Source organism: Passer montanus, unplaced genomic scaffold, assembly GCF_014805655.1.
Source record: "Passer montanus isolate IOZ18808 unplaced genomic scaffold, ASM1480565v1 scaffold15, whole genome shotgun sequence".
NCBI classification, from domain to species: domain Eukaryota; kingdom Metazoa; phylum Chordata; class Aves; order Passeriformes; family Passeridae; genus Passer; species Passer montanus.
In genome coordinates, this window is record NW_024362051.1 from 4355097 (window position 1) to 4382787 (window position 27691).

General features: G+C 47.6%; 1 protein-coding gene across 3 annotated transcripts; it reads right to left on the reverse strand.

The window, feature by feature from the left end:
* Positions 1–570: 570 nt before the first annotated feature.
* SLC22A4 (solute carrier family 22 member 4) lies at positions 571–24914 on the reverse strand. Of its 3 annotated transcripts, none has more exons than XM_039701139.1 (11): positions 24379–24914; positions 22558–22638; positions 18255–18358; positions 16516–16670; positions 12805–12928; positions 10795–10921; positions 8755–8855; positions 7580–7794; positions 6735–6917; positions 4189–4324; positions 571–3038 (listed from the first exon to the last, which is right to left on the reverse strand). In XM_039701139.1, the coding sequence occupies exons 1-11, from the start codon at positions 24769–24771 to the stop codon at positions 2963–2965; spliced, it is 1695 nt and encodes a 564-aa protein (XP_039557073.1). In that variant the 5' UTR covers positions 24772–24914; the 3' UTR covers positions 571–2962. The 3 variants fall into 3 exon arrangements, with proteins under 3 accessions (XP_039557073.1, XP_039557072.1, XP_039557074.1); XM_039701138.1 differs by having other exon boundaries at positions 12805–12976; positions 24379–24912; XM_039701140.1 differs by lacking the exon at positions 22558–22638 and having other exon boundaries at positions 12805–12976; positions 24379–24907.
* Between the last annotated feature and the right edge of the window lie 2777 nt (positions 24915–27691).

The following is a 27691-nucleotide window of genomic DNA, read 5'->3' on the forward strand; positions in this document are numbered from 1 at the left end:
ATGTCAGTTCAAAAGCTGAATTGTATCACTGCAGAAACTTGGTCCTGCTCTTCATAAGGCTATGTCAAAAGCTGAATTGTATCACTGCAGAAACTTGGTCCTGCTCTTCATAAGGCTAATTCACATTTTCAGGTGGCTTTTTGTGGCTGATATTTTTCCCCACCTCTTAACCGATTAAAAAAAATAGTGCACCTTTTATGGCATTTTTTGAACACTTGTATTTAAAATTATCTTTTATCCTGGGTTGGAATCACAGAGCTGTGAAAAATCTCAAAGGTAGAAAATGAATGACCTAATAGGAGTTAAATCACAAAATCATCCTTAAGCCTGGCCAGGGTCTTTAAGAGATTAGCACCTGAAAGGCAGAAAAACAGTACCACACCATCACAATTTTGCGTGGAAGAATTTAATTGGTAAAATAGCTTATTTCAGGATTTTTTTTCCATGCCTGATCCACACTAAATACATTTTATTATTTATTTAAAATTCTTGGCAATACACTATTTATTTACTTATTTAAAATAAAGTTCAGAGACTTGCTCTTCAAACAGAATCCACAAAGGCAGCAGGTTGAAACAATGTCAGTGCACATTTTTATTGCAATGAAAACTGAGGGCAATGACTGACAATTACTACAGCTTCATACAATTATTAGCAGATCCAGCAAGTCAGCTGAGGATCCAAGGCTGCACAGAGAGACCCCAGAAAATGTGACAGAGGTTACAGACGAGGGACAGGGAGATGACCCCCATGTCAGTAAGAACAATCCAGCTGGGGTTTCCCTCATTTCCACTATGCTCAGACTCCATAAGGCCTTCAAATTATGTGATGTTGTTATAAGGACATTCCACCCCCCTGAAATATTATCAAATCTGCTACAAAAAATACTAAAGTGTGACACTAGCCTGAGATCAATGGTTTAAGTAAGAAAAATGAGACTGGTTAAAACACTGTATTTTTAAAAACACTGTATTTTTTCTTATTTAAAAAGGAAAAACAGGTTTTAAGATACTGAAAGGTTCAAGAGTACAAAAATATTTACCTTTTAGAAATACCCAAGCCTACGATGACATAAAATAAGTCTCAAAATAACAATCCTCATAAAAATTTGGCCACCTATATTTAACTCAAGTCCTCAAACCTGTCCTATGCTGATAAAAAGGCTTTCTTGAGAAATTAAGTTACATCTAAACAGTACATCTTTAGATTAACTCTGTAAGGTTAAATACTGCTGTTATTAGAGAAACTGATTGAGAAGGGATGAGAAGATCAGGAGTCACAGGTTCTCTTATGCCATGTTACATTTATGGCAAAAGCATAACTGCAGGAAATTAAAAATAGTATTTCAACTCCCAAAAGCAGCTTGAGTTAATTGCACAAGTTCCTTGCAGTCGTTATAAAGCTTAATATTTGTGCTTGGACTTCAGGGAGAGCCTCATTCTTGTGCCAAGAGCCAGCACAAGACAACCTACCCTGAACTCATGCATTAGAGATGAGACACTGTGCTTTTGTTAGCCCTTACAAAAGGTGAAGCAGGGCTGATTTTTATTTATAGAGGAGAAAAATCAGTCTACCAAGTCTGACAGACTTAAAGTGACCAAGAAGTGCACATACAGCCAATAAATAAAAAAATAAGAGGAATCACACTCTTCAAACAATGTAGTGTTCATAAAACAGTAGTAGCACAACTCTGAGCTCTACATTTATCGTCATCCAATCGAGTTTTGCTGAACTTAAACCAAAAAAGCAAACATACATAATCTGTAGGATTTGGAAAACAAAACACTGGTTTTTGTTGGTGTTTGGGTTTTTGGTTTTTTTCTGTTTTTTTTTTTTTAATAAAACCCTGTGGTCCCAAATTAGTCCTTTTAAATTTTTAATAGCTGCAGGTCAACATATCCAGTACAGAAAATCAGATTTTTGTGAGCATCAAATCGCTTTTAAGTTTGTAAATGCTACAAAGGTTTTGTGAAAGCTTTTGAAACTGCAGTGAGTGTTCTCTGAAGGTGCAGAACAAAGTGGTATGTATTCAAAGAAGAAATTAAATACTTTGTGAAAAAGAAAAAACACCACCCCAAGAGAGCTAAAAAACTGCTTATGCCCACATACCACTAAAAACCTGAAAGCTATAATGCATGGCACATTGGGACAGGATCACGGACTTGCTACAGCTCACTTTTCTGTTGAAAGTGGGTGTGACCCACCAGAAAGTCAGCAAACTACAGTCCTTTCTCAGTGCTCAAGATTTTCCCCTTCCCCAAAGATGCTGAAGATTCACAAAGCTGAGGGTTTTGGGTGGGCTCAGGCTTTATGAAAGAGCAGCAGCTTTTACAGGAACAGGGGGATCCCAGGTCCTGGGAAAAGCAAGTGACATCTAAAGCCACTCTGATGGTGTGTTTTAAACCCATGTCCTTACAGGGAAGTCTGTGTCTCCTCTGCTACAAATGAATTTTGACTCCACTTAGTCTATGGGCTTTGGTCATAGACTTCAAGGGAGGCCAGGATCTTTCTTTCAGGAAAGGCAGACACCCAGCTCCCCTTCCTCCAGTCAACACACAAAGTGAGAAAAAACACCAGCATTAGGTTTGCTTTTTTTTTTTTTCTTTTCCCTTTCAGCAGCTTTTATCGAGTACCTGACTGCCTGGAGTCACTGCTGTGGTATTTCTAAGGCTCACTTCCAGCTTACTCCTTGGCTTGTGTTCAGCACAGGCAGGCCCCCGTTCCTCAGCAGGGGCTGTGACTGCTGACAAAGGCCAGGGAACAGGACACGGAATGACAGACTAATGGTCCTACAGGAGCAGACAGCATCTGCTCAGTGTACTACATCATCTGGGGACAGCAGCACGGGGGACAATGACTGTGGTGCAGTAGCTGTTGGGTTTTGTTCATTTTCCTCTGGCAGCAAATGCATTTTGAGATGACTGTGTTCTTCTTTCAGCCCCTCTGAGAGGTGTGTCTTTCTTCACAAAGGTGTTATCAGACTTTTAGGACTCTCCTTGGAACTCCTAATGCCAGTGGTTTGTTGCTCATTTCTGAAACTGAAAGCAAGTAAAAGACTGAGAACATTTTTGATGATATCATCAGACACTTCCCTCTCCTACAAGCACCACTGCAATAACCGTGTTACACTGCTGGTATAAACTTTAGATGAAATATAATGTTCTGCACAGTGTGCCTGGCTGGATGGCAGCAGCAGTGCAGCAAACAACGCTTGGAACTTGAACATCATTCAGCAACTATAATTCAGTTCCTTCAGGCTGTTGATCCAAGAAGCCTCCAAGGGGAATCTGGTTTGAATCTGGGATTTCCAGCTACAGGGCTGAAAAGCCATACGTGAGACATATAAGAATTGTGATAAAGAGCAACATGTCCTTTCTCAAGGAAAGACCTAGCAATTTTTCTCTTTCTGAAAGCATAATGACAGCTCCTTATGCTGACCAGGAATTAGATACAGAGAATTCTAGCTTTTTCAAGCTATTATTGTTTACAGGGGCAAATTCTGTTCCAATACCAGTTCTCACTGAGCTAAATGGTGGCTATGCAGCTGCTCTTTGATTAATTCAGTTCCCCTCTGCTGCTCTAAGAATTTTTCTCACACTGTAGTGGAAGTGCATAGATTTGAGCAGAAATATTTGCTTGGGGTACCCTAAATAGCAGTGTTGGTGGGACGAGAGAACTGTCATAACTTACAGCTAAATCATATAAACCAGAGGAAAAGCTGTCCTGGCCTGTCTCTGGCTGCCCAGGAAGAGACTAGAATGTTGAAATCCTGCATTTAATTTAGAACAGTACCGAAAGAACTTACACTGGAAAAATGAAGGGTCTCATAATGCATATAATCCTACTAAATAAACAGTTTAAAGGAATAGTTTAAATAAAAGGTTAAGGAGAGTAAATGATAGAATAGGGTGGAAAATGTCTGGACATCTGAAGCAACAGCTTCAAGGTGCTGTGAAGGTCAGCCTTGCTTTGCCAGAACACATCAGCTCTCAGGTTTAGACATTCTGGAGAAATTGTATGATGTCATTGTCTGTCAAATTAACAACCCAACAGTCAAAGAAAACAATTTGAAGGGCACTTTGAGAGCTTTGAAGTTTTGCAGTGGACCTGAAGAAACATCTTTCCCGATTGTGAAATGGGACTGTGTTCTAAACTCCTGTGAAGAAGGATGAATAAAAGCTGCCTTACCATTTCACCTTCATCATCTGCTCAAAGCTCTCGGGCAGTGGATTGCCAAAGCTCTCAGGGAGAAACAGGGTCAGGATCCCAATCAGCACAGTCAGGCTCCCCATCAGGATGTATGGTAGGAATCTGTCATAGGCACCTGGCAGAACACAGAACATTCCAACAGCACTCAATGTCCACAACTGACAAACCCACATGTAAAGTTTATATTCCAGACATTGCTGTAATGCAGAATTAATTGGAGTAATTATCTGAGAGATTCATCAGTATCAAAGGTGAATCCAAAGTTGAATTACATCTATTACCTGCCAGCAAAAGGACTTTTCAATTTTAAAGCTTCAACATGTGCTGTTGAACATGGCCACACCTGCCATAATTTCATGCTAACCTCCACACTTGTGTAGCAGCTAAAAACTTGGGTAATTTTTTGTTTGTTTGTGGTTTTTTTAAATATTTTCAACTGGGATAATCAACATCTTTGCAAGGCAATAGCTCTGCTGGAGCCTTCAGTACCACACTGTCATCAAGAACCAAATCCTCTGTTAAATAATATGGGGGAATAAAATTGCCTCTAAGCAGTGAAGCACTAATCACTGCCTGAGATCATGTACCCTGCTGGGCTGATGCAAAAGAAGGGAAGAGAGTAAATCATCTGAACAGGTCAGTTACAGACTAACACCTCATTAATGGGGAACTGCCTTAAATCCTTCCTTGCTGCAAAGGGAGAGAACATCAGGCTTCCCAACACACACATGAGGCTCTGACCTTAGTCTACTCAGAAAATTATTTTGGACTTGAAGGCAGCAGCCTCTGCCAGCAGCCTCAAGCTGGCACACAACTGTTTAGACAGGATGCAAGATCCTCAAGTCACAACAGCACAGCACTGAAAAGGTCTTTCAGAAAAGGGATTAGCTAGGAGTTAAAGGTACTGAAGATAGAGAAAGTACCAAACTGGACTTGACAGCTTTATTTTATAGCTGGGACAGAGCAATATGCTTTATAATGTATGGAATAAATCCAGATTAAAGAGAGAACCCCTGGGTATGTCTCACAGAGCCAAAGTTTGTGATCTGATCTCCTCTGTGTTTTTGAGCTGGTGGAACTGCAAGGTCCTAATTTAGCTGTAGCAAATAGCTACAGCTGACAAGTTTCTCCTCAAATCTCTTAAAGTTTAAGAAACTATTTTGATGTCTAGAACAAGATTTTTTTAAAGACTGAGCCTGTGGATACCTGGGAGGAAAAAACCCCACAAACCCACAAAAAACAATCAGTAAAAATGTAATTTTGTCTACATTTCTCCCTTAGTGCTGCAATGGAGACTGGAGACCTTCAGGAGAGTCACAGTCCTGCTGACCCTTTTACTTCACATTTGCACTGCACAAGTATGAAACAAAGACAAGGTATTTTCATCATTTTTGGTACAGTGTGTTCCAGTTACACTGGAATGCAGAGGTGAGTCAACACTGATTAGTTACAGATATTCATCTCCCCACTTTCCTGGCATGGAGAATCAGCACAAACCCCTCAGCAGTACATCAGCAGTGTTCTGTCAAAGCCAGCAAAGTGAAGCTCATGTTGTATCAAAGATCTCAGCAGGAAGCAACACTCATTATGGGCAGAGAGCTGACATGGGTCCAGTGACAGCAGAAGGAAATAAATCACGTGTGAATGAAAGAAAGAGGAGATTGAGCACCCCAGACTGAACAGAAGGTATTCACTTTCACCCTTAGTCCCCTAACCTCTATCACTCTTTCCTGTCTGCAACATGAGGAACATGTATTTTATGTATTAAACAAAAAACCAAATCAAACAAAAAAATATTTGTCAGTTAATATATGTGCAGCACTCATAATGTGATGGCATCGAGTGTCAAAAAAAGCCTTTGAGGAAATTAATAATTCTGCTTACAGAAATATTGAGCAATAAGAAAAAGCAAAATGAATGAATGCTGAGATGACTGGCTTAGAAACTAAAAAAAACCAAAAAACAAAAACAAACCACAAAAAAACCCCACACAACACTTCAAGTAAATGCATTTTCATGCCACTTAACCTGTATGTTTTCCATGTATTATTTTAGAGAGCACAAATCCTGGGAATGTTTGGATTCCCACCTGCCAACATACCTAGCTCAGGATGCACAGGGACAGTACCATGCAATGAATTTCCATTTCCTACTGCTGCATTTCCTTACTTGCAAGACCACTTCTTGTCACACTCTCCTGGGAAACTAACTGGCATCCCGAGATGTGATTATCATTTCAGCCACACTGCTCGTGCAGTTTATAAACATCATCACTGTATTGGACCAGCTCTAACCCACTTCACTGATACATGAATGGTCCCTAAAGGAATTAAATGCCTTATCTTCTATGAAGCCCAGGGAGCTCCATTTAATTTCTACCACATGTGATGGTGAACTCACACCCAAGCTGAGAGAAGGAACTGAAAACAAAAGTGAAGGGACTTAAAGCTGAGCCTGCACTGCAGAAGCTCAGACAGCTTCTCTGGGCAGTTGTGTGGTGCAAGGCATGAAGAAGGAGCTCTCACCCAGGTAAACGAAGTAAGGAGCAATGATGCTGCCCAGCCTGGAGGCCGTGGAAGTCGCTCCCACTGCCATGTTTCGCACCAGCGTTGGGTAGAGCTCCACGTTGTAGACATAAAGCATTGAGAACGCTGCTGTGATGCCAAACTTCCCAAGCATCACCAGTCCAACAGAGAGGACATTCAGTTCTGGAGGAGAAAAAATAAAATCAAGGTGAATAAACAACACTCTGTGCTTATTACCTGTATTATTCCTACATCCAAAAGACTGTATTGCTGTGATTTTCCAAAAGGTCACAAGTTGGGCGCTTCAGGGTTTTTTAATTATAAAAAGTATTAATCCCATCCCTAGATGACTTCAAACTCCCCACTAAGCATAATGTAGATGCTCAGGTTATTTTGTATTTTTCAGATTTTGGTTGTCTTCAAGTAAAACAGCATTCTTGAAAGGAACAAAACTCTGTATTACACAGCAATAAACTAGAAGCTTGAACCAACCCCTTTTTCACAAAATCCTGTGGAGATTTACACACAGTGAAATCCAGATGCAGGCTTTTGTCACCTGGAAGCACAACCAGATAAATCACAGTACACTTTCAGCTTTTATTTTAGAACTTGGTTCCCCCTGAACTATATAAAGCTCAGTAATTTGACACAATAAATGAGAGTCGAGTGTGACTCAGCATATATAAATGCAAAAGAAAAAACCTAAGGCTGCAAGGGATCAGCATAAACTTGACCTCGAATTCTAAACTTGATCCTGGTTTCCAGTAATTCTGCAGAACTGTTATGCAGTACCACAACATATTTTGAATGTTTCATATACTTAAGTCACACGTTTAATTTTGTACCTGCAGGAACCAGCTGAATGAAGAGGACAACACTTCCCCCTAAGAACAAGACGCCAGACAGGGAGTAGCGCCGTGGGAGGGAGCGGAGGAGAAGCCAGGCGATCACATACGCTGGAACTTCAATAACAGCCGAGAGGAAACAGTTGATGTAGGCATTTCCATGCCAGTCTGGAGTGCTGAGGGATAGGCCAAAGTAACCAACTGATGTGAAAAACCTGAGAAAAGCAATAAAAACAAATTATTCCAGAAACAGCAGTCTCTGAACGCCTCCAGTGCTGCCTCAGATGTTGTTACAAAAACAGGATATCGCAAAGCACTGCCACAGGCACTGTGGCTTAAAAAAGTCTCAGTGGCAACTCCCTCTTTCTAATTCTGTCATCCCATTCAGTGATCATATCCACAGCAGCTTGAAGACACCTCAGATTTCTCTGTCCTTCCTGCATACACTACATCAAGTAAAAAGTTTTGTGGAAGTTGTTTACAAAGACTTTTCACTGCAATGGACTCAACAACACAATGAAACTCTTGCAAGCTTCCCAAGCCAACTGCATTCCTACTTGTAGCTAGTGTCAGGATCTCCCACCCTCAGCAGTTCTGTTATGTCTTATTTAATCTTCACAGAGAGCTGGATGATCAGATTTCAGATCTCAGGAATGCCTTACCAAATGTGCTAGCCAATTCCTTTCTGCTGGAGTGAATATGGACAGAAAAGAGTTCTGGATTGTCTATACAGCATTATTGGGTCCTCATTTCTCATGCCCAGGCAGGGACCATCACTGAGATGGGCACAGTACAGAACAGAACAAAAATGCTGGCCATGGGTCTGGCTCTTGTTATGTCACTGAGTTGCTGCCTTTGCTTCAAGAACATTTCTCTTCAAATAGAGATTACAGAGATGGGGAGCATTAAAAAAAAAAAAAAAGCAACGTACTTAAAAATACAGAAGTTGTTACGTATAGTTTTCTAACTATTTTACATCTGAGTCAAGGCTACTGTCTCCATATTCTTGTGTATTAATGCAGTGTGGGTGTGAGGACACTGAGGGCCATGTACCAGCCAAGGACCACTGGAGCTGGGCTCCAAGGCTCAGACTTATTATCTAAACCTGTGGCATGTGCCCTCAAATCAGAAACTGTTCTATTGCCTGGGTACTTTAGGAATACACATTTCCTTACCACAAAAGTAATGACATAATAGTAATAGTTGCAATGTTTCGGGTTCGAAATAGGTCCAGAAGGATAGCCTTCTGCTGCTGCTGAGGCTTCGAATCCTGCATCTGAAGGAAAAAGGAAAACAAAACCAAAAAAATTCCCACACACCTAAGAGCATAACAACCTCTGCTACCCACAGTCCAGGCAGTTATGGAGTTATGACTATCAGGGGTAAGTGGTCAGCCCAAGGGCCACTTCTGCACCAGGGAGCACAGTCCTCAGGTGGAGCTTGTCTTTGCACCCAGCTGTACTCATGGGAGTTTCCACTGCACCACGAAGATTAATTAGAAAGGTGAATCAGCTGACCAGGCAGATGAGTTAACGTTTCCTTAAGGACATCACAGGGTGCTTCCACAGGTAACCTCAGCACCAGAGGCATTGTTCTGTCCATTCTCTGCACTGTCCATTCGACTCTCTTAAGCCTTCATAAGTGATGTGAAATGGATGTAGGGAATCAGCCAGTTTTGCTGCCTGCCAGCACCCTGACAGGGGGAGCAACAGATGAGAAAGGTTGGTGAGGCCAGGGCACATCGCAGGAGCATCCACCACCTCTGACTGGAGATGGAGGGTCTAGTTTGAGGCTTGAAGCAGGAATCTTCTGGGTGGCATTAGGGTTCCTTTCTGCCTGCACACTTTGCCCTTGCTAGGGCAAAGCCAGAACTTGTGGCCAGGCTTCCCCCAGGCCCAAAGAACAAACCACCCTGCTTCTCCCCACAGGACTATCCAGGAGATACCCTTTTCTAGGAATAGATGATGGTTTCCAAGGAGTCTTTCTATTAATGTTTGAAAAATACTTCCAACATGAGACTTGGCATGCAGATATCTTCCTCAGGCTTTTTTGTACGGACATTTTGGCACATAAAATTTCCATGAAGCAAGTGAGTGTCTCCTTGGTTTAAGAAAATATGCAGGAATGATAAAATGCTGCAGTCCAAAAAAGTAATCCCTAGTTTGAATGACATCTGAGGCCTGGCTGTGAAGTAAGGGAAGTGCTTTTCCACGGCTGGTGTAGAATGAGCTTCCCATAATTGGAACATGCACTTCAATTTACACTAAAACTTTCACTTGGGAAAGAGATCTTCAGCCAAAATATAAGTGTGACAGTCAAGTGATGGATCCTTCCCAGGGGAGGGGGAACTCCCAGCATCTTTGTCCTGCAGAGGCACGGCGCTTTGCTTTCTGCTCTCTCTGCCACAAAACAAAGGTGGCAGTATAAGGCAGCAGAGGGAGATCCGACCTAGAGACACACTGTCACTGCTGACGCAGGGCTGGAGAGTCTGCACAAATAAAATGTGCCTTTGTGAGGAGCTCCAGTGAGGGCAGAGCCAGTAGAGGGAGAGATGAGCACAGGAACCAGCCATCCCACTGTGGCTGTGCTGCTCCCTGGCTTGCTGGGCTGCCAGGTTTGCACTAGACTTTCTTCTTTTAACCAACAGGTATGACATACAGAAAAACCAGCTTTGAAGAAGAGCTTGATGTTCTACACTGTCTTCACTCACATCATGGTTTTCAAGTCCCCTTGTAGCACTCAGGTGCTTTGGCTGGTTTGGGCAACCTGAGGAGTCCCTCAGGCTCCACAGAGACCCAGCTCGTGTGGATGCTGACTCAGGGTCCCCCACACAGCCCCCCTGCAAAGGGCTCTTGCTGAACTGCAAACTGCTACAAAAGCACCAAACTGAAATGGGCACAAACACATTCTCCTTGGGTCTTTGCAGCGCCCAAAGGATGAAGCAATCTGGGTCACCCTTGCTTTGAAAACCACAATAAACCACTGCTGAGGAAGAGAATTTTACTGTGAAAAGCAAACAAATAAAAACTCCCTCTGGGTTCTCACTTTGAACTCTCTGATCACTTTGCTAACCCAGCACTTACCAAAGGCCAACAGTCACTGCCAGCCCAAGAGCTGCTGGTGCAAACCAGCTCTTTGCTGGCATTTCCCAACAAGTCAGCCGGCCAAATGGGGAAGTGCCAGCGAGATAAAGTACCAGGATGTATGGAACATACCTCTGCAGTGTCAAAAAGCACAGCTGGGGCTGGAATGCCATTCATTTTTGCAGCCTTTTGGATAATAGCTTCTGCCTCCTTATATCTTCCCTGGGAGATCAGCCACCGAGGAGACTCAGGAATGATCCTATAATAAGTTTCAGAATAAATGATTCAATGTTTTCCCAAAAGTAACAAGGTATAAATAACAGATTTATTGTGCCTAGGAGTTACACTCGGATCTCACAGATTGCTTGCAGCAGGAGACAGCCAGCACAGAAGCATGTGGGCAATGTAATTCAAATACATGGGACCTATTGTCATGCTAAAGTGGACGCTTTGTCCTCAGTGGTTGTTTTTTAAGGAATATTTGATGTCCACCAGATGTCACCAGATAGACACAAAGGATGGCAGTAGCTTAGCCAGTGTGAATCAAAAATATTCTTAGGAAACTGCACACAATGTGGAAATGCTTTAAATATGCACAGCATGTATTTAAAGGTTCTGTGTCATAGGAATGTTATATACAAACCTCACCATGTTACCACAGCTCTGAGGCAGATTCTCCCAGGCAGAGGGCAGGGGCAGTGTTCCCTTGCAGAGTTGATGACATTTTCTAATCAATTACAGGCACATGTTGAATGAATTAACACCAAGTGCAGGACAGAAAACTTTAACCTTGCTGAAGTTTAACTTTGGTCTTAACAGATGCTATCTTGCTCCCTTTAGACAGCAGCACTTTTTCCTCTTCTTGGAAAAATGCAGGTCAGGCACTCCTTTTCTGATGAGCCCCAAAGACTGACTAAAAGCCAGGTCAATAATTACAAACATCAGATGATTTATATCTGATCATTAATCTAATGGGACTTTCTGTAAGATGAGCTGCCTCCACTGCTCTTCTTACTGGGAAAGCTGAGGATCTTGAGACTGCAGAGATAATACAGGGAACCTTCTGGAGAATTTGGAAGGGAAATGAGTAAAAGAGCAAGAACTGTACAGAGCAGAGGGATGTGCAAATCACATGGCCCGTGGAAGCAGTGGGTCCACATGCCAAAATGCCAGCTGACACCAACCTGCCTTGGCAGAGCTTTGCCAGGGCACCTTGATCCCCTTCTACACCAACACAGGCCCCAAAGTGCCTCAGAGGAAGTTTTTGGCTCTTTTAAGTGTAAGCTTTTGAAAGTCCTGGGAATTCCCAGCCCATAGATTTCGAAGCAGGACTCTGAAGCCACGCTGTGGGGACAAATTTCCTGAGCCTCACAGTGCCTGTTTTATAGCAGACATCTGAGAGGCTCTCACCCAGAACCAGCCTCCCCAGAGAACAGTGCTTGGTGCAGAGGGAAATGCTGCTGTGATGAAGGAATTTGAAATAAGCAAACTGACCCTTAAACAGAATCAGACTGTCTTTAAAATCCAATGACAGCAGAGGTGGAGATGAAAACCATTTTAAAGGTTTGGTTTGAAGACTGAGGTTGAAAAAAACCCCAACTAAGCAACAAACCATCAGCAGATACTTCTTACAAGACTGGGACATGCAGGAAGTGTTTTAGACTATAGAAGAGTGTGTCTAAATCACTCAACTGTTATAAAGATCCCAATTGTTCACTTATAGATGTAACTTTTTCAAGATAGCAAAAAGAAAGGAGTTCCCTGAATAATATGAAAGAACTCTTCCTGTTGTGAATTAAGAGTGTGAGTGATACTTTGCTTTTCCTTTCCTATTTTCAAACACCTGTCCCTTTAGAAAACAGCAGATGCCCAAGGCAGCAACGGAATAGGGCTGTCCTTCTTCAGTGCTTCTCTCCAGCTAAAAAGAGCAGGACTGCAAGTACACAGCACCAGCGAGGCTCTCTAGGTAGTTACTCGACTTAAAATTGGCAAGAAACACCAAACAAACAATGCCCCCTCAAGGCAGAGCCTTCCCACAGGGTGAACAGAAGAGTGGCCCTCCTCCCTGCCCCTCTGCCACCACCCAGCACACAGAGCACCAGCGGGAGGAGGGAGGGGAAGCGTGGCCTGGCATGGACTCACCACCAGAGCGGGATGCAGAACAGCCCCGGGACAGTGAGCGCCAGCAGCAGCATCCGCCAGTCTCGGATGAAGAAAGCAAACAGTGGCAGCAACATGTAGCCAATTGCAAAAAATATGCAAACTCCTAATGTAGAGAACAGAATACGAACTGATTTGCCAAGAATTTCTGTGCCTGTTTAAAACAAGGGAGGTTGGATTAGCATTTTAACTCTTGGTTTTCAAGCATGACTAAATACTTTATTGCATTTACAAACAAACAAAAAAAAAATAAGCTAAACAATCTTAGAAAAGAGCACCACAGCACAGACACGCCTGTACAGAAAAGCTGCTGGGAGTATTGGGAACCTTCAGATAAAGAAGCTACTTCTGTTTGCTTTGATTAATGCCTTGGCAGACACAGATAAGGACAGGCATGGGGGATGGCTGGCAGACTTCCAGGAGCCTTCCCCACACACTCGCCTAGGACACATCCTGCTGCCCCACTTAACCCATCCGGATTTAAGATTAATTCACTGCTGGGCACTTCTCAAAGAGCAAAGGTCTGAGCACACAGACTGGCATGGGATGGAAGGATGTGAATTTGCGGTAAGGTGAGGTGGAAACAAATTTCCCACCTATTTTTGGGAACTGAAGGAAGGTTGGAATGTTGGATCAGCACACCAGGGGCTGAAGGACAGAACCAGGGAAGATGCCATCCTCTAGCAATGTTACTGTTCCAGTAGCCAGGCAGCAGTCAGGGAAAGCATCCTACAGCCATTGCACCATGCAGCAACCTAATATCGAGTAATGAAAACTCAGCCAGTTCTAAGCCTTCCACAGCACCTCAATTCTTTTATAATAAAACACCCAGCCACTCCTTAACAAAATCCAGTGAAGCCCTCAGGTCCACCTCACTTCTCCTTGAGCTCTCAGCCCCTGGTCTGCAGAGCTCTCCTTCACATTAGCAGCACTGCAAGGGTCCTACCTGCCACAGTTTGATCTGGACTCAGTTAAAACACAAACAACACTGGGCAAACTGAGAGTCACAAAGTGTGGAGAGTGTACTTGGGCTGTGTATCATGGCAAGAACTCCAACATTTATTATTGAAGAGAAGATGGAAAAAAAATACCCAAGACTGGAAAACCCTCCTATTAGATAGTTACATGAATTCTCATTTCAGAAACCTGGAGTAACTGAAGAAAATCACAGTAAAAAAACCTGAAAATAAGAATTTGCTGGGCTAAAATGAGTGTGTGGGGATAAACAATACCATCTTCCTCTTGACTTGCTCTTGTTTAGAGGGGCTTTATTTGGAGAAGTCTGATACTGGAAACATTGGTATAAGCCTGTTAGCTGTTACATTACAATTTGTGTCAATTCAAAGCTAGTATGAGATGACATCTCTTCTGCCTCTCCTCCTCCCTCATTCTCCTGGCCATGGACTAACAGTTCTTGTACAACACCAACATGCCTCCACAAACCTCTGTAGTGTTTTCCAATCCCAGAACCTGAACACAACAGTTTTGAGCACAGAGAACAACTGACACTAAAGCTAAGAGAGAAATTTCACAGCAGGTGGTTGAAAAAACCCTAACATGGACTACAGAATTTCACCAAGAGCTCAGGGGGAACTATTTCCATGAAGGTGGGCAATAGTGCAAAGGGCAGCATGAGCCTGGGTGGCCAAGGATGCTGAAACAGGGTCTGAGCTACACATGGGGAGGCAACAGAGGTCTGGATGTTCAGAGTTTGAGTGACAAGAGAAACCTGTGCTGAACTTGGGAAAAAACCCACTGCACTAGGGGATGGAGGGTGCCAGGGCTGCAGCACAGCCAGGCTCAAGGGGCCTTTGTAGGTGCTGGTGTCACTGCTCCCCTGCCAAGGGCAGGTCAGCCCTGTCTGCTCTCGGATGAAACAAGGGGAGCATCTCCAGCACATCCTGTAATCAGGATGGGCTTTGTTAAGGAGTTACTTTTCTTTTTATGGGGATATTCTCCTGTTCAGTACCTCCATCATGCACAGCCTCCTGGAAGCTCCTGGGTTTGCCTTGCCACAGGCAGAAGTCCCAGTGCTGATGGGGACACACTGGCTGTGGAGTGTAGGGTGGGAAGGACCCTCTGTAAGTACCTCCCTCCTTACCCATGAGGGTCTGACGGCTCACTCAAAGGAGGAAGCCAAGGTCTGAGTTAGTTTAGATTAACCCTGCCCTTAGATCCAGCCTCAAGGCTGCTGGGGAGTGGCCAGCACTGCTGCCAAGTGCCCCAGGAATCTGCCTGTGGCACCTCTGCAGCGGAGAGGGAGGCAGAAGAGACAGCCCGATGGGGCAAGGGCCAGCAAACAACAGCTAACCATTAAACAAGCCTGATGGCACTGGGGGAAACCCAGTCCCCTCTCTCTACAGAAGGACCATTTGCCCACTGGGGTGTTCCTGGCCCTCCCTTCCAGCTTTGCTTCTGCTGAGCACTGAGACAGCATCCCAGTCCACATCCAGCTGTGCCCACCTTCCCCAGGAGCTGGCAGCTAAACTCCTGCCTGATCAGAACCTGCACCTCTGTGCTACACAACACCCATGTGTTTCCACAAGGATTTCCAGCTTCACCCAGTGCTGCACCTCCCAGCCTTCCCATGGCAGGCATTTGCTCCTGCTCCACCAGCTCCACACACGAATTTAACTACCAGGACAGTGGGAGCAGTGGCAATTGTGACAGCAGTGGCAGGAACAGCTCCAATGGTGATGGCAACAAGGGATCTCCCTGCTGGCAGCCTGACCTTAATCCTCCCTGTGCCACAGGCAGCAGTGACTGGTGCTGCTTGGAGACACAATTCTGCATCCTCTTCATAGTTCAGAAGAGCATAGTATGAAGTCAGTGCTATTTTCTCCCCATTAAACCTCATGGGGTAGGAAAGACCAGCATTAACTAGTAATGGACAATTTTAATCTAGCTCACATTACGATCTACAAATTGTAATGTTGACACCAGGGGTTTAAAACCAGCCATAAATATATATTTATACAGACTTTAAAGACAGCAAATCCCAGTTTCCCCCCTGAGACCTGCATCACTCATCCCCATAATTTGCCTGGGCAGTTGCCTTATCTGAAACCCCCATGTCCAGTGGGAGCCTCTGTGGGGTCCCCTTCCCCATGGGGTCCTTTGTTCCCTGCAGAGTCCCCAGGCAGCAGCTGTAGCCATGCAGGGGCTGGGTCTTTATTCCTACACTCCCCATAGTAAAGAAAGCAAACCTTATCTTCCAAAACTTGGGACTGCATCACTGATCTCAGCACTGAGAGCATTCATGGCTAATGGGGCTCTGCTCTGGTCCCCTGGCACTCACTGTGCCTGGAAACTGCTGGTTTGCTCCAGGGCTTTGCACTCAGGTGTGCCCTGGCCTCTCTGCAAAGGGTGCAGAGGGAGGCAGGGATGAGCCCAAAAGCCTTCTGTATCTCAGACCTCTGCTGCTGCTACACCCTGAACACTGCCTTGAATGTCTCCAAAGAGGAATGAAATTGATGTTTATTTAGACTCTCCCTGCTCTCTTCTTTTTCTCTAAACCTACAGAAAGTATAGGTTTGAAGAATCACAGAGAAAAAAAACATTCACACTAGCCTAATGTAGGAATTTTACCAGTGCAGATTTACCACTGTCTAATTAAATAATTCAGGTTCAGAGGGAAAAAAAAAGTAACAGTACATTAAGCAAACATGTAATCTAATGCAAATATATTCATACCCAAAATGAAGGCCACCACGTAGTTAGAGATCTGTCCCATCCCCACAATGAGAAAGAGAACTGTGAACATCTCCCAGCTGGTGGAAAAGATCTGCAGGAAACTGAAGCCAGTCTGCACAGCCATTGTCAAAAAAAGGATATTCTTCCTGCCAAACCTTTGGTAAAGAAAAAGATTATTACTGAAACAGCATGTAGTTATGGTAAGAGGGCACAAGGGAGAACAAATATCCAATCTCAAGTTATGCATCTTAGCACAACCTGAAGTTCTGTTCATCTTAATTTTATTATTTTTATATGCATTAAAAAATATTAAAATTTCCAAGACCAATGAGACAAATAGAGAAGAAAATCTATGAGCAGAAACTTCAGAAAGCCACTAGACAGATTAAGGAGATTAGGCAACAATATAATAGGGAGACACATTCAGACTGCAAGCCACACACCTGGAAGTGAGGAAATGATGGATTTTAGGCTGCTGGCACCTATACTTTGCCACACCATTATGCTTTGAATGTGCTAAATAGATTTGTCAGCTGGTTCTGGTCTGAGTTGCCAGACACACTGCCCCCTTTCTCTCACCAGTTTCTCTGCATTAGGATTATGTGGCATGTGCTCCTGGAGAGGCAGGACAAGCTCAGTGCAGGTTTTCATACCTGTGGGCACAGATGCTGCAGGGGCTGCATCACCTGCTGCCTGCAGCAACCCTTCACTTGGAAAGGCTTCTGGAGCAGGCATGGGGAAATTGCTCAGGGACAGGCTCAGAGCATAACCCTGGACTGACAAAACCCCCAAATAATCCAAGGAAGCTCTTGTGGGAAGGCATGAGCCAGGCTCTCAGTGGCTCCACCAGGGCACACACACTTCCTCAAATGCTCCCACTGGGAAATGGCACCACTGGGATTTAGTGATTATCTCATCTCCCTTTCAAACAGTAACACCAACTGACTTCTGCACTGGGGCAGGAGTCAGGCGATTAAATTCAGATCACATGGAATTTAATGCTGGAGGCTTTAGGATTAAGATTCCCAGTGAGTTTTGAAACCCCTCCACTAAGCACCCAGAGGAACCCTGCTACCTTATGACATCCTCATTCCCAGAGAGCAGTCAGAGCAGGACCAGAGATCCCACCATGGGCACAGGGCTGAGGGCTGAATGGAGCAGAGATTGGCACAGGGAATGTATATTCTGCATTCAGCACTTCCAGGGCCAAAACCTCAACACTGCTGAGACAATTATCAAATACCTGTAATGATTTTTTTACATTTATCTCTACTTAGTGAGATGCTATGACAACTGCTATCATTTTCAGGTTATCTTTTTTCCTTCCTCTCATATGTCCTTACTCTGTTTCCACCAAACCATCTCTCTTATGCAGAGATTCCATTCAAAGGGCAAATTCCTATCTTGCAGCTATAACAAGGGGTTATCAGTTAATGTGCAACAAAACCCAGCATCTTTTAAACTACTGAAAAGGCTGGATCAAGAAACAAAGGGGAAGTGGGTTGTGAAGGGAAACCCACTGCATCAACCTGCAAAGCAGCCACGTGGGCTCCTTGTGGAGATCAGTCCCTGGGCTCTGAAATGCCTGAGAGAGGGAAATCCTTCACCTGGGGTAGACCAGGATGGGATTTTGGAAGAAGCCAGGCCAGTTACCTAATTTAGATCAGAACTCTGAGCACTGGACATCTCACTCCTTTTGTCTCTTAAAACAAATGTCCCAGGTGTGCCCCTGGCGTTACCTGTCTGAGAGCTGTCCCGAGATGAAGGAGCCAATGAGGACCCCCACAAAGAAGAGGGAGGTGGTCAGTGGGGCTTTCCAGTCGTCCTCACACACCAGGTTCCACTGCAAGAGAAAGTCCTGGCTCAGACACAGCCCCAGAGCAGTGCTGAGCCTCGTCTAGCACAGGGGCTGTCTGGAGACACACACATTCCATGCAATGGAATTCTGTTCCCCCATAGCCACGCTTCCACCCATCACCAGCACTGTTTTCTTGGTCAAGGTCACTGCTGGACAGCACAGGGGCTGTCTGGAGACACACATTTGCACACATTCCATGCAAGGGAATTCTGTTCCCCCATAGCCACGCTTCCACCCATCACCAGCACTGTTTTCTTGGTCAAGGTCACTGCTGGAACGCCCTGCTTAAAGCACAGGAAAAAGAAGGGAAAGTGACTGCCCCCCATGAGGCCAAAGCACCAGCAGCTGTCTGACACAGCCCTGCTGCCTCTGGCCAGCAATGCCAAACCTGATGGAGCCCATGTGTGCAGCTCAGGGGCTGTCCTGGACCTGTTTCCAGTACAATCCTCCCATCATGTACCCACCAGATCCCTGGACCTGGCTCCCCATGGTCCAAGATGCTTCCAGCAGTGAAACAGAGCAATGGAGAAGGGTAAGGAACCATCCCAGCTAAGGACAGCTTCCAGTTTACCTCTGCCAGCACAAAACCTGCTGCATCTCTGTAACTTCTGGGGCTGACAAAGCATATGTAAGAAGATGCACAGAATGAAATCTCTCTTCTTGCATTGAAGTGTTTCCAAATTCTGTTCCACCCCACAACCTGCACCACTGACTTGTCACCCATCACTCACAGCCTCAGGACAGCAGCTGGCTGTGGCTGCAGGCTTAGGACAGGAGCCAGTGTGGAAACTTCCACCTAAAACTACTCATAACCTCAGACAAGGTTTTAAAAAAAATAAAAATGGCATCATGAGCCTCCGTCCACCGAGGTTACAGCTGAGCATGTCTCTGCCAAGGCTTGCTCCCTTGCTGGTGACTAATCTCCTGGTTAAGGCATGCCTGCCAGGAGTACTTAGGGAGAGGCTTCAAACATGTCACTCTCAGATCAGATAATTCTACCACAATGGTAAGCTAGTTAGATCCCAGATTAAAGTGTGGCATAATTTTAATAATTAGCCATGCTATCAGAGAGCGGGGCCATTGCCCCACCAGCAGCCACCCTTTGCTCAGAGAATGGATGGGCCAAGCACAGGCAGAGGCTTGGGGATGGAGCAGAAACCTGCCATCAGAGCTGCTCAGGCTCCTCACTCTGCTGCAGGCAACAAGGAGCAGCCCTTGTGTTACAGAGACAGCCTGATGGCACCACCAGCCCTGCCAAAAACAACCCACTTTGGACTGGTGGGTGAGCTCCACAGCTGCTGCAGAACAGGCAGGCAAGCCCCAGAACAAGGGGCAAGGTGGTGTGGTCTGATGCAGTTTGCTTTGGACTGTAATTCAGGAGAGATGCAATTAATGCCGATTTTCAGACAGAACAGAAGTGTGCTGCCAGCAGAGGGGAATCAAGTGCCTCTGCCCTTTGCCCAGCCTGCAAAGTAACACCAGCTGCAGTTGTGAAAAAAGGAGCTGAGGTTAAACACACAGCCCATGCCTCTTCCTGAGGAACACACACGTCTTCAATGCAGGAACAAGGAGACTTGTGGACTAAAATGTGCCTCCAAGACTTAAATCTGATTAAGAACAAAAAGAACCCTGTGGCAGAATTTTCTGTAAGGTATTTTTTTGTCCCTGCTGGGAAGGGAGAGGTGGTGAAGTGTGGGCACACACCTGCACTAATCTGCACTGTGTTTTGAGAAGGTGCAGGTGAGCATGTGGGTCAGTGGGGCTCTGGTACATTCAAGGATGCTAGTTGTGAAAAACAGATGCAAGGATCTGCTTCACCTGTGAAAAAAAAGAGATTTCTGTAAAGAAAGTCAGTAGAAATCAAGTCCAGTATTTAAAAAAAAAAGCAAAATTCAGCTACAAAAAACATGGCATGCAAAGTGCACTGCAGAGCTCTTTCACCTCATCCTGCTGCACCTTCCTTGCCCCGCTCAGGGAAAGCTGCTGACTGACAGCATGGCAGAACCTGCAGCTCACACAAACTATTGTCAATTATCTGGGCACTCAGCACCTTGGTCTGGAGCCACCAGCACAGCACCTGCTCCTGGACCTTCAGACCTGAGCTGCTCAAGGTTAAGGATCAGTGTTTTCAAAATGTCTCCATGGTGCCAAAGGCACTTTGGCTGTAAAATAAACCCAGCTAAATAATAACTTGCCCATGAAACTGCATTACCTCCTTGGTGCCAAATGCCTCCTATCCAGGTGTTGGCTCCACTTTTTCCCATTACATACTGCATACCCAGCAAAAATTCACTGTACAGGGTCAAGTCTTTCAGATTTGGGGGATGTGTAAACAGCACACAGCAGCTGCCTGTCCAAAGAGGGGTTAGTGGTTACAGGAACTCACTGCATTTGACCAGAAAACACACAAACACATCAAATCCATCTGATTTTAAGTATACTTGAAGCTGATGAGTGAACAATCCACCTATTTTAGCTCCAATATCACATGGTACCTGAGCAATACAGCTACACCTCATCTCCCAAATTCCAGCTTCCCATCCTCCCAGGCACTCACTCTGACTGAGGCTCATGCACAGTGATCAACCTCATATCAACATGGGAAGGTTTGAGCAGTGCTTCAGTGTGCAGGGAAAAGGGAAATGTGACTTGTTTGACCCCTTCCTCAGAGCTGCATCCATCACAGACAGCACCAAGCACACCATGGCTACAGGAGCTGCAGCCCAGCCACAGCAAAAGTGCCTACAGCTAGAACTTCCAAAATGTCTCTACTGGGCTAATTATACATTAACCAGAAAATAAGTAATTCTGTAATGTCCCTAGCAAAGCAAACTGGGGAGCAAAGTTCATGTAAGATTCCAGGTAAGGCCTCTGAATGCTAGGAATAGGAGCTGCTCAAGAACGCTGTAATTAAATCACTTTATTCCCATCAAATCCCTACAGCCCTTTCTGACAAGCTCCCAGCTACTGCAAGAGCCAGTTCTGCTAAGTGCTGCTGGTAGGAACACTGTAGATGGATGAGCCTTCTGAAAAACTGAACTGCTGGAGAAGATGCCCTGACTGCCCCCCTGCCAATCAGAAATCACTAATTAACACCCTGAGCACAGCCCATTCACATCAGAGGAGAAAACACCAGTGGAGCCTTGTGTAAATGGGTGGGGCTGCAAACCAGGGAAAATCTGAACTTGTTTCCAAGAGGAAAGCTGACGATGAATAACTCAAGAAGTGTTAATTATTCACAGATGGCCCCATCCTGCTCCCTGGGTACCAGGTCCAGCCATGGGAGCAGCTCTGCTCAGTGCACAGGGGACAAGCACGAGCACCTCCATGCCTGAGCACAGGGTGGGCTCCAGGGCTCCTCTCCACTGATGGAAAAAAACAGAACAGAACAGAAAAGACCTTCAGATGCCTTCAAACCACAGCAATTCCTATCCAGTCTCTTGCCTCTCCCAAAAGCTTCTGGTTTCTGCCTTCACTAACATCAGGGCCAGAGCTGGGAGAGGGGCTGAGCAGGATGACACAGGTGACAGAGCAGTAGCCCCAGCAGAGCCTCTGGCACTCCCTCTGCCCTTTGCAGGGGCCCCAAAGGGGTGTCTGGGGTACATGCCATGCCCCAGTGGTGGAGAACAGCTCAGTGTGTCCCCAGGGAGCAGTGCTGGTGACAGCCTGGCTCAAGGGAGCTAACTGGATCCTAATGTCTGCTCTGAAGGGCAAAATCCGTGCCCGTCCTTGAGCCTCTAATTCATGTTGGATCTGAACATCATTATCTGGAAGTAACAGAAAAGTAGATTCAGTTCCAGAAAAGAATACCAATGTAACTCCAGGAGCCTGCCAGTAGGAAAAGGAAACCTTGCAGCCCCTTCATGTCAGCCAAGGAATCACTCTTGACCCCACAATGACTCACACTTCCACTTGCTCACCATTACTCTTATAGCTCCTTTCTTACATCATCCTGGCCCAAAGATCACCTGTGGACACCTTCACTTTTCCCCATCATCTCCACTTTAACATCACCAAAACAACTCAGTCTGGGATTCTCTGATCCCAGGGATCAGCATGTCCTCACAGACCAAGCAACACAGGTGCTGAGCTGGCATCTCCTTCTTCCCTTCAAGCAGCATTTAATAACAGGATTAAATGCAACTGAACAAATCAAGTGAAGTCTCCAGGCCTTAATCCTGTACCATCAAGTTCTGTTCTTCGGTTGAGTTCTGAAGCTGTTTCTTCACTGAGCTCTTCTGGTGGCATGTCCTGGCTTGTCTTTCCTAATACAGAGAAAAATGTTGGGTACAAAAATAAGTATCTCAAATTTGTCTAAACTGCCTCTTTCCAGCATTTAATCAGTGCCTGTTTTCCTTGTTTTGAAACTAAATTCTGCATTTTTTCCAAATGTCCATGACAATTTTGAAACAAAACAAGTATCCTTCTTTTCCATCTGGCTTACAGATGGGAACCTGGCACTTGGTTTCCATCTCTGAATCTGCTGGCACGCCCCAGGCCCCGTGGCAAGCCCCACAGCTATGTCCCATCCAAATACTGCACAGAATGCTCTTGTCTGGCATCTTCCAACCTAAATTATTTACTGTTCATTAAGAAGAATCATATTTCTCCTCCTTTTGCTTCATTTACTGCCTCTCCCAGAGCACGCACTGACTCTAAAACAGAGATAACTTCATAGAGACACCAGGATAAACTGACCTCCCTCTGGCAGTGAGAGTGGCATTGTGTGGGCCAGTGGTGGCCACCAGGCACCTGCCATGCAGCCGTGCCAGCCTGAGGGTTATGTGGGCAGCAGCCAGGCTGCTGCTTCAGCTCACCCATGGCCAGGAGCAGGGAAAGCTTCCCTGGATCTGGTATTGTGAGGGATCTCCAGCCACCGAGTGCCAGCACAAACAGCAAGTGTCACATGTGCCAGTGACGTCCCTTAGAGCAGGTGACAGGAGGCTGACACCTCTGCCCACATGCTGCCTGCCTGGCGGTGGCTGAGCCTGTGTCTGCACACCCCTGGCACAGACCCTCCCCTGCGTCCTCAGGGCACACACTCGGAGCCTTTCCTGCCTGTGCCATCCCGCGGTGGTTTTCTGGTGGCAGATGCTGCAGCTGAGTCACAGGGACTGGTGAGGAGGGTTCCCCTGCCAGGGTGAGCCGGCAGGGATGAGGAGGGTGGCCCGGGCTGCCTGGGGCACGCTGGGCTGAGGGACCGCGAGCCTGCCAGCTGCTGCATGAGGGCGAGCCTGTTATTCCCTGAGCCCCCTCACACAACGCAGAACAGCGACAGCACTCCTGCAGCTTCAGAGGAATCATTTTCCTTCTCTAACGGGGCTCCACACTCCGTGGAGCCTTACGGAACAGCCCGGCTCTGCCTCCACACCACGGCACGGACGGAAGACCAAACAAGCGCTCACATTGCCCGGCACCGCTGCTGTTCCCGGTGACACTCTGCACAGATGATGCCACTGCAGAGCCTCACAAACCGAGCGGACAGCCTGGCTGCGGCCAGCCCCGGCTCCCGCAGGAGTGACCACGGCACCTGCCTCCCACCCATCCCAGGTGGCGGCCAGGAAGCCACCGGCATCCCAGGGCGTGGGGCCAGCGGGCTGCACTCTGCTCCGGCCCCGGACAGGCTGGGCTGGGATATCTGAAAGCATCCATGTTCCCATTCAACGCTGCACTGAGGACGAGCAATTCCATCACATAGAAAATTTACCGGAATGCTCAGCGTGCGGCAGGAGGAACCACCGGGCTTCAATTTTCAGTCTCTGCCTCCCCCTGCACACAAACCTGTCCCAGGGTAAAACCAGCCGGCAAACACAGCGGGAAGGGCGAGAGCTCCTTGGTCAGCCTTTACCTGTGGCATCCCTCCCGCTGCTCGCAGCACCGTGCCCACCCGGACCGCTTCCCACAGGCACCCGCTGGTTCCTGCTCCCTGTTCGCCCTCCCCCGGACAGAGTGACAGGCCTGGCCCCAGCACGGCCCGGGGCAGGGGTGGCACCGCGGCCGCGCACCTCGGTGACGATGGTGGAGCGATAGACATCGCGGCTGTACTCCCAGCCGTCCAGGCACGGCTCCTGCTCCAGCGCCTCCAGCTCCACGTCGGAGCCGGGTCGCAGCCCCAGCGCCGAGAAGTTGGCGAGCGCGGCCAGGCGGTAGCGGCGGCAGCGGCTCGGCACCTCCTGCCCGCCCCGCAGCTCCAGCGGGATGCTGGCGTTGCGCCACTCGCCGCTCAGGTTGGCCCCGCGGGGCACGACGCACCGGTGCTCGGGCGTGCCGGCCAGGAACACCACCGACATCCCGTTGAAGCCATTGGGAATGATGCTGGCGCTGAGCAGAAAGAAGACGAGGCGCTGGAAGCGGCCCCACTCGCCCAGGAAGGCGGTGGTCTCATCGTAGTCGCGCATGACGAGCGCGGAGCTCCGCGGGTCTCCCCGGGAGCCGCGCTCCGCGGAGGCGGCACGGGCAGCTCCGCCCCCGCCCGGCCCAGCCCGGCCCAGCCCGGCCCCGCGGGGCGGCGCGTCCCGGCCCGGGGGCGCTCGGCCAGCCCCGGCCCTGCCCGCCCCGCCTCCCGCGGCATCCCCGGAGCCTCCCCCGGGCACCGCTTCTGCTCCGCCGCCGGCTCCGCAGCTTTCCGTGGGAGGCGTGTCCGGGTTTTTTCCATTTATTTGCCTGGGCAGCCGCAGCCGGAGCGGATCGGGTGGCCCCGGCCCCGGCCCCGGCCCCGGCCCGCTGCCCCCGGCCCCGGCCCCGGGCGGCTGTCTCGGCAGCAGCCCGGGTGGCACCAGCACCGGCCCCGGCCCCGGCCCCGGCCCCGGGCGGCTGTCTCGGCAGCAGCTGCCCCTGCGAGATCAGCGCCTGGTGGGAGCGCGGCGATGGCTCCGCCGCCCCCCGCCTTCCCCGAGCCCCGAATCCCTCCCTTGGGGACCCAAAGCCGGCTGTGCCCTGTATCGCTGCCGCAGGATGGGGGCACAGCATCGGAGCCCCCGCGGGAGCGGAGCACTGCCGGGCATCGCGAGTTAATGGACAGGGAGCTGGAGCAGGAGCCAGCAGCTGGGAGCTCCGGCCCGGCGGCGTCTCTGTCCCCGGCTCATCCCACGAAAGGTAGCGACGTCAATAATGGGAGCCCTCCTACACACTGGCACAGAGGAAAACAAGGAGCAGACAGTGCTTTAGGAATCGAACGTTCTCACTGCCCTGAAATCTTGTCCCTAATGCAGCCCAGTGCTTTTTCCCAGCAGTGTTTACTCTCGGTAACAGACAAGGTCAGCAGTGTCTGCTCAAGGAGCCTGTAGCAGCTCTGGCCTCCAGAGAGGAGCTTTTTATATTCCCATCTCCAATCCATTTACTATTCCTGCTCCACACGTGACTGGCTTTGCCCACAGTCCGATACGTGGATGGCTGTCAAAGCCATTTCAGAAATCCGAACAACGCTGTCGTCTTCTGAGATAACTCAGGGGGCGCTCAGAAACGCCTTGGTGTCTAAAACAAGCCCGGTGCTTGCCCTGCCCGGACCCTGCTCCCGGTGCCCGTGTCGGGCTGTGCCCAGAGGAGGATGCCCGTGCCGGGATGTGCGAGGGCAGGCTGGGCACCCTCGCTGCAGCAGAGCTCACACAGGGCCACGGGGGAGTGTGGGGAGGAAGCACGGGGTGGAAGCGATGGCCCGGCCGTGCCCGGGGAGGAGAAGCATGTGGCAACATTTATCTGGCCGGGCAGCGATCTGCTGCTGCTTTGGATGTGGGCGAAGCACGCCTGTCATGGGAAGATCAGATATCTCCTGTTTGGAGAGGACATCCCCGTGCCGGCCTGGGCTGCTGAGCAGTCTAAGCTGTCCCCAGTGATAAGAGCAGGGTGGGGGCCAGTTGGGACAGATCAGGGGTTCCCAGGCAGCAGCAGCAGCAGCAGCAGCAGCAGCAGCAGCAGCAGCAGCCCTCCACCTGCCCTGCCCTGAGGCTGTGCAAGAACCACAGTAAAATGCAATGCATGCCTGCTCCCATGAGGAAATTAGGGATGTGGAATGTATTGTCTTAAGCATTAATGTTAATGCAATCTTAGTAATTATTCAGTCAACAGTAATTTCTTACAGAGGACTGATTCAGAGAGCTCAGAAATAACTGTTGTGAGGCTGCAAATTTAGCATATCAGAAGTGCTAGACACAGACTCAGTAAGAGGCAGATGATGTGCTTAGGTTTATCTGGTTTGCAGATGCATGCTTAACATATTAAAATTTCATGTGTTTGACATGAAAACACCATGGGGTTTTCTCTTATACTGTGAACCTGCATCAATTAGCAGTTATAGAAATCCCTCGTGTTCTAGCCAGCTCTGCCACAGCACCACAAGCTCTTGCTGCAATCACCATAGCCCAGAGTTTTTGCTGGGTGCTCACCAGCTTGCAAAACCCACTTGCGATCCAGCATCAGGGATGCTTTAACCCAAGCATAGAGATTATGAAAACCACTTTAAAACAGTGACCAGTGAATGGGTTGGACTGTTGTGGAGCAAATTCACTGCAGGGGAAGGACCAGTCCTGGTTCTTGCAACTGACCCTTCTTAAAGAGGTCAGTGCATGTGTCCAGAGAAGGGCAACAGAGCTGGGGAAGGAGCTGGAGCACAATTCTGAGAGCAGCTGAGGGTGCAGGCGGGGCTCTGGAGTATGGGAGGCTCAGTGGGAACGTTTTTGCTCTCTACAACTCCCTGAAAAGAGGAGGTAGTGAGGTGGGGGTTGGTCTCTTCTCCCAAGGAACAAGCAATAGGGTGAGAGGAAATGGCCTAAAGTTGTACCAGGGGAGGTTTAGGTTGGAATTAGAGAAAATTTGTTTGTGACACTGGCACAGGCAGTGGTGAAGTCACCATCCCTGGAGGGATTTAACATGCATGAAGACATGGCACTTGGGGACATGGTTTAGTGGTGGGGGCTTTTTTCACCAAAACAATTCTATGATTTTACCACAGCCTTATAAAACACACTTTCAGCTATTACATGAAGAGCAGTGTGTGGGAAATGAGCTCAGGGAGCTCATTTAAACTGAAGCCAGATGCCAAGGAGCTGGCAGAGCAAAGGAGGAGTACTTCATTATAGGGGAGATGGAACACATCTTTGAATGGCTGAGACACCACCTCTAGGGCAGGCACTGGGTTCTTGTGGAAGGAGGAAGCTGCTCTGATGGCTGCTGGATGCCACAAGCTGCCCTGAGCTGTGGAGGAGCCCAGCTCCTGCTTGTGCAGTCACATCACCCTCATCCAGTGTGCCACTGCTGGCATCAGACTGGGGTGGTGCAGCCCACAGCAGCTCTGCTCTTTCTGCTAGGGCAAAGCCCCTTTGA